At 50.1% G+C, this 7436-nt stretch overlaps 1 protein-coding gene across 1 annotated transcript in view; it reads right to left on the bottom strand.

Moving 5' to 3' along the window:
• Positions 1–1663: 1663 nt before the first annotated feature.
• MREG (melanoregulin) overlaps positions 1664–7436 on the bottom strand; it is a gene marked incomplete at its 5' end in the record, with an annotated part of 10781 nt that continues 5008 nt past the window's right edge. The window contains 3 exons of the mRNA XM_010146745.1: positions 1664–1798; positions 2169–2332; positions 3912–4002. Coding sequence (XP_010145047.1) covers positions 1664–1798; positions 2169–2332; positions 3912–4002 — 390 coding nt within the window. The remainder of the gene's footprint in view (positions 1799–2168; positions 2333–3911; positions 4003–7436) is intronic.

The raw sequence follows: 7436 nt of genomic DNA, 5'->3' as shown, positions 1-7436 counted from the left end.
CATCGGCTGGTTTTACGCAACATGTAAAGTGATAACATCCCAAGGCCTGACTTATGGGTGGTGCAGGGTACTTTGGCATGGGGTTCTGCCGATCTCTGTTTTCTAACAGTTTGTTCAAATCGAACCCTGGAGCTGCCATGCGCTGAAGTTTATTTTCTGTAAAAACACAGGAGGTTTTCCAAAGTGCAGGTGAACTTCTGCTAAAAAAAAAAAAAAATTAAATATCCATGGGAATGGGGCATCTACCTGCAAATCCCACTGAAACTGAATTCAACCCCCATCATCTCCTACAAAGACTTTGGTCTGAGGCTGGCAAAGAACCCTACCCCTGCAAGACAACGGGCAGTTGTAAACGTGTGAAGGAGAGGCTGCAGAGCTGTACGCTCTACAAACACCCCAACCCTTTCGCTGTCAGCACTCAAGGTAAACGTTGCTGCCTTAATAGGGTTACAGAGAGAGTAAGAAACGTTCATTTTGTAATGTGTCTTGTTTATTAAACTCAGTTTTCACTGATGTCCCAAGCTGACAAAAAAGTTTCCCCCAAAGACTGACGAACAAACAATTCATAAATATATATGTATCTTTCAAACACAGAAGGTATAAACAAATAAAAGCTCTATTTTGCTATTTTGGGAGGTTCTACGTAACCAGCGTTTTCAGCTGGCCAATTAGCAGCATGTGGTAACCCATGAAGAACTTCCACTTGATTTTCAATGATCAAATCCAGTGTTTTAAAATTATTGCTCGTTATCAGACAAAAAAACCACCAAGATATAAAGGGTGTTCATTAAAAATCTTCATTAACAGCATGGATGGTATGTAATGACAGTACATGCAGCTTTATAGTGGGGGTTTTTTATGCACTTGAGACCAAAATTTTCAGAAATTAAGATGTTAGGCAACCAATGTGAGGATATTGCAGGAGCCAAATTCTCAGCAGGTCTGACCTTGGCACCTTCCTAAAATCAACCTTCTTCTAAGATGTCAGGCTGAGCATCCCTGACAACAAACACCTCCAAACCACTAATGGCAGGGGACACAGCGCCCAGTTGTAGCCCGGCTCCAAGGCTTTACCACCCGGTGTCAACTCCTCTCCCAGCAATGCGCTGCTCCTGCTTCTTTGTGGAATTCCCTGGGACCTGCCTGTCAGGGCTGCCACGGGCTGGGGATGAGGAGGAAGACCAGTGCACGGAGAAACATCACGGAGTTGGAGACGACTGAGGTATTTTTCCTCCCTCGCTGGCCCTCCTGGCTAGCAGGGTCGAGGGAGGGGATGGTGGCGGAAGGTGGAGACGCGGATCTCCTCACAGCATTTGTAACTAGAGGCTTCTCAACTTCTGCAGCTACTGGTAGCAACACCTTGCACAGTGGGTTCCCCTGTGCCTATCGCGTACACTACTGAGCTAGCGGTGTCCCACCGGGGCTATGCTACGGCAGTTCTTGCTCCCCGCTGCTCGGGAGCACCTCGGGGCCAGCGTCTGCCCATCCATGCCCTCCCAGTGGGGCACGGCTTGCTGACCTCCTCGCTCTGCTCCGGCCAGCCCACTCGCTTCTCTGCAGGAACAGAAGGAGCGTCACCGCTCGTGCTAACCCCTCGGTCGAGGAGCCTGGTCCCAGAGGGAAAGAAACTCGCTGTCCGTCTCGCGCCAGCAAGGCACGTTCCTCAGGGCGTCGTGACAGAGATGCGCTGTGGGGCCTTCTGGCTTTCATCCACTCTTTCTCCGCCGGCTCTCTTCGGATACACCACGCTGGCCATCTTGAAGAACTCATCAGCAGCGTCCAGAGCTATGAGCCGATCCTGCCAAAGCAACAGGGTTTTAGTCACTATGGGATGTTTTGGGCATCTTCCTAGTTGGGATCCTCCCTCCATGGCTGCTCTCAGGTTAAGCCAGGCATTAGGTTTAATCTTTTCCCACTGTGACAGCTGCAAAAGCACCCAGTTGCATGGGGTTAAAGGAACCTGGGGAGCAAATTTATGGTGCTACAGCACTGACATTTCCAAGGAAGCCGAACAGCCAAGCCATGGTGCAACTTCTGATGGGGACACCCCAGATGCCATCGTGTATTTGAGCATCCTCTGGTGCAGTTTACCTACCTGGTCCCCTTCATTTGAGCTCACTTGCAGATATGGGGGCCGCGGGGAGGAAGACATCCTCGGAATTACTCACCACCACGAAAAGGTAGCGCTCAGAAAGCTCCCAGCTGGTTGGGAAGATGTTTGTCTCTTCAGAGAGCTTTAACAGGATGTCCCGGGCTTTGCCCATGTTCTGGGAGTCGCTGATGATGCTGAGTTTGGTCACTGACAAGAGGGAGTCTGCTTCCTTATGGAAACCTGGGAAAGAGATGCGTTACAGGAACAAGTCAAACGTGGGCAAGGTCCTATCTGAGACATCCAGGCTCTTGCAAGGTTCCTTATTCCCCCTCCACCCTGGGCTGCTGCATTCCCTACTTGCTAAAACAAACCATCTTTTCCCATAGGCAGGCTCTGTGTCTGCACCTGGGGCAGACAGAATTTTCTTGGTGAGGAAAAATAAATCATAAAAACATTCAGAGGAAGTTTGCTGATAGTTTTCCAGGGAAGGCATATGAACACACCCAGGGTGTCGATTCAGCTCTTGCACATTCCTGCGATGCTGCCAGAATTTTCAGGGCTGGTGGGGCTTCCTGAGCACCCCAGCGACTGTGCCTGTACGTAGTTGGGAGGTAACAGTGACAAAAAAACCCGTGGCAGTAATGGAGGTACGGGTAATTGTTCCCGTAGCAGTCAGCATCTCTTATAGGAAGGGTATCCAGGGAAGGAAAGAGGGAAGAGAATGGATACAGGGATCTTTAAGTGTAGTTGCTACTCTTTGCTCAGCTCCAGGGAGCTGGTGGTGCTGCGTCTCACCTGAAAACTAAAGAATGGGGGTCTTACGATTAAAGCATAGGTCTAGGGAACACAAGATAGCATGTTTCCCACGTCCAGCTTCGCTAAGGCCAAAGGATCCCCAGCCTTGAGCTTCCCCACCCTTTGCAAAACAGTTCCAGAGCCGTTGAGGACACGAGGGAGATGTGGGAGAGCCTATGTCAATGTGCAGTACCAGCTGTAAGGGTGTCAAGCAATCGCTCCCGTGTTTGGTCCGTACAGGCTGCACAAGCACCTGGGTGAAGATGAACGCTGACACCCAGTTATGCACATTGATAACGTTCCTCCCATCCGGACGCCAGCACAGCAGGTAGGGCAGGAGCGGCTGAGATACCCATCTCTCTTGCTCCCGGTGATAATATCCCTGAACAGCCCAACAAGCACGCTCCACGGCTCATCTCCTTGGCCCGAGTGTCACGCGCTGCATGCAAGGCAACTGGGAAAACCAGGCCACGCCGGGTGCTGCCTTCTCCTGCAAGCTAGGAAGCAGCAGGAGTAGGAGGACCACTGTTGAGCAATTTCATTTGGTAAAGGAATACTTCAAATTCACTTGGGAGCAAAGTAGCTCTAAAGATCAGTTTAGCTCTGATCAGCTGGCATGGGCTAAGGAAGAAAATCAGATGTATCTGTGTTCAAATCTGAAAGCAATATTCATTTCTCCCTGCTGGGAAAATCCCAAGGTGAACTCCCAGGCATCCCAGCTAACTTTCCACGCAGAAGATTGAAACAGGTGATTGTGTATGCTATTATGGGCTGGCCATGGTTCATGGGCTGGCTTTTTGACATGCCTGAAGACACGGTGGTCCCATCTGCTCCTAGCTGTGCCGGGGGCCTCCCGCAGGGCCTCAAGCTGCCTGTGGGCTACCCAATGGCATTGCTCAGCCATCTCGTTTCATCTTCCTATCTTTCTCCTCTGCCAGATTTTGTAGAGCCATTCCCATCCTCAACCATCAAGGGACCTCTCATCAGCACCACGCAAATGACATCCTTTTGCCCTCTGACTTACCTAAATCCTCCAAAATGTGTTTCCACCTGCTTCTGACTTCTTTTCGGGTCTGCCGTAAGGTATAAATGTCATAGTTGAGCTTCTGCCATTCCTGCAAAGAGATGAGATACTCAGTCGTTTGCATGTGGGGAGGTTGCTGCTGCTTTTCTAGGAATTTCAGTGGAGCCAGAGTTCAACTGTCGATATTCAGCTGTTGGCGTTGGCACTGAGGGTTCGGTGCGAAGGTCAGTGGCCAGGCTGCTGTTGCCCCTGGAAGAAATTACACCGACCAGCGCAGAATATTTTAGCTTGACATACGGTACAGCATGTCTGTATCTCCTCTGCATGTAAAAAACAGGCTTCCAGCTCTCTTGAAATGTGATTACAGAATTTAGCTTAGGCCTTGCTGATGACCAAAGTGGTCTCCTTGGTCAGACAGGGAGAATATAATACATTCCAGCTCTGTGCTGGAAATCATAATGCTGTCCTAGGCTGGAGAACAACATGAACTTCCAAATGTGGTTCATTTGAGAGACTTCAGTCTTTTTGATCCAAAGCATTTTCCCCAAACCTTGACACCCTTGCTAGTAGCAAAACCTGAGGTGGTGAAAATACCTTATCTGTCCTTTAACAACTTGGGAAAGCATGACCACACATTAATAATTACCTTCCATAAGCTATTGCGACACCTTATTTTCATACCCTTGCAGTTAAACTAGCACGGCACATTTTCTTACAGCTGATGGTAGCTCCTGGGAAACGAAAAGTTTGAAAAAAAGTTACTGCTCTCGGTATGGTCACGCATACAGCGGCTTCTCCAAACTGCTAAGCCCTCTCTTTGGCCTTTAACTGGAGTAGGCAGGTTCTCACAAGGACTGGAAAACAAGAAAAATGGACTTTTTTTACAGGCTGGGGTACCTTTTTTTAAATAGCAGAGAAGAGGGATGCATGTGGATGGTTGAGGGCTGAGCTGGAGTCATTTGCCATCATAACTATTAGTGACTGCCAGTTGCTGCCTCATGTAACCATACAGCTTAAGTCCTCTCACTCGGCCTCAAGCTCTAAAACTGTGTAATGGGAGACTGTCTGAAGGGGCAGGTTTTAGGGTATTTAACACCAGCACCAATTAAACACATCTGTACAAGTATCCATCCTGTGGAAATGCATGCATTCTGCAAGAAAACCAGGAGTGCTTGTCCTAGCTGAGTTTCGGCCATGCCCACACCGAAAAGGCCGCATTTACTGCAGCAACCACGCAGCAGGTCACAACGTCGCTTGGATAATTTCCCTGCACTAACAACCTCAGTGAATCTCATTTCTCAGCAGCTGATTACATAGATGGGCTCTGGTAGAATAAACGGGTGTTAATCTGCGCCGTCTCCCTGGGATTTTCCTGCGTGACACGCTGGGTTCAAAGGGGTTAAATGATACCCGGGAAGGTAGGCCTGTCCGTACAGTATATAATACCCGGGAAGGTAGTGCTTCAGAAATCCTACTCTTTGGGATACCTGGTGCCTTACGGAGCTGACTTGCTTCGATAAAGAGTTGGGCACTTCTTAGTGTGTTTTTCCTGACCCCAGCTGACACGCCGCCACTGCAGAGAATTAAACCACGAGCCTGTTTCCTTCTTGTTGAGCGATAGCCGCAGGAACCCCTTGGAGATTATGCTTTAGAAGAAGCAGCCGGCGAGGTTAAGACACTCGTGAATTGAGGTCAGGAGAGCAGGGGAAACGTGGCTCTGTCTGCAGCCACTCGCCCTGCACCACTCATCCTCCCGCAGAGCAAAATCCCCCTTGTTTTTAGCTTTGTGCTGCTGCTCGCAATGAGCTGGCTTTGCTGACTGGAGCTCTGCTCCTCTCTGACTGCAGCAGTAAAATCATAGAATCACAGACTGGTTTGGGTTGGAAGGGACCTTAAAGACCATCTAGTTCCAACCCCCCTGCCATGGGCAGGGACACCTTCCACTAGACCAGGTTGCTCCAAGCCTCATCCAGCCTGGCCTTGAACACTTCCAGGGATGGGGCATCCACAGCTTCTCTGCACTTGAAAAGAGCTTTTCTGTTTGCACGGGAAGGCACCTGGCTGCTAGCACATGGCATCTAAACACCTCTCCAGCCCTTTGCTGCAGAAAGGAGGCAGGGACGAGGCTCCTCTCTCCCGTGACACCTGCTCATAGCTACGAATTGAGCACCTCTCCGTGAAAAAGAAAACATGGTGGCTATTGTATGAAAGCTTTGTGGGAAGTTTATTGCAAACTTGAAAGTTTTAAAGAGAATAAAGGCTGCAGGGTGCCGCGGTCCTTGGTGGCAGGGAGCCCTCGGAAACATCTCAGTCTGCTCACGACCCCATGGGATAAGCAGAAAGGAGAGCAAACCAGTCTGGGCGTGCTGGTGGGGAAATAAGTGGCGTGTCTCTGCCCTCCCGCAGCGATGAACAAGTGCTTTAATGCAGTCAATCGAGACGGCTGCTGTGATTCCAGGCGTGCTTCACACTGCTGAATTAGCAAGCAGGGGGGTGGGAAAGATGCTCCCCTCCCCAAAACATGGCTTGTTTGGCAGCAGCTTTCAGGGCTGCAAAGATTTACGCCCCGGGGTAGCGAGCCAGACTCCTCGCTAAGCTACACGGCGAGCAGTGCTTAGCATGCAGGGAAGCTGCTCCTGATTTTCTCTGGATTAACAGCAGCGTGGTTTTCCCTCGTCTATTTTTGTTTTAAGGGAATCTAGGTTATGGCTGTCTTGTACGTCACAGTCAGAGAGTTGTGCTATGGAAGCAAATTCAGTGCATGTTGAGTCCCAGAGGACATCTAACACTGTCCTGTCGATGAAGAATCTGGGGTGTGTGCAAAGGAGCAGCTTTTCATATAGAAAATTACGTTTAAGGGTGGTGCCTGGCAGGTGGAATCTCTTGGTTTAGTGTATTTCTTTTGCCTGAGCACAGAGCTGGATGTATTTATGTTTCCCCAGAGAAAGCTCTGAGGAGGATGCTGCACACAGTGCCACTTGTTGAAAAGCAACTAGAGACAGCAGATTCTCATGGTGAGAGCTCCGGGCAGAGCTCTCAAAGCGACTTGTGCCCTGTTCTCCAGCACGGTCAGAAACCACTGAGTTTTCCCAGGGAGACACATCCCAAATGCTGGGGGCAGGGGGTTGTCCTCTGTGTTGCTTTAATGAGGGAAATAAAGCTAAGAGCATCTTTCCATCCCCAAAATGAATCTAAAAAGCATCTCCCTTTAACTGCATAGCAGAGGAAAAGCAAAGCTTGATGCAGGAGAGGGCACGCTGGTCCTTGGGCAGAACGAGGGCTGGAGCAGGCTGCCCTCTGTGCCGCATCCTGAGCTGGTTCCCCACCGGAGCCCCTTCCAGCAAGGTGTCCAAGCCTACATGCGGGCATGGGACAAGCAGCTCGCTCCCAAAATGTAGCTTTGGTTTGCATTGCTTGTGCACCTGCATTCCCTGTCCTGCCCCTTGCCTAGGCAGATGGAACTCCTGGAGCGGCGAGGCGGCTTCTTGCACGCACTACTGGGGAAGTTCCGCAGGAGACTGGGCT

Source organism: Eurypyga helias, unplaced genomic scaffold (genome assembly GCF_000690775.1).
Source record: "Eurypyga helias isolate BGI_N326 unplaced genomic scaffold, ASM69077v1 scaffold16092, whole genome shotgun sequence".
Lineage (NCBI taxonomy): Eukaryota > Metazoa > Chordata > Aves > Eurypygiformes > Eurypygidae > Eurypyga > Eurypyga helias.
This window is presented reverse-complemented; position numbering and strand designations above follow the sequence as displayed.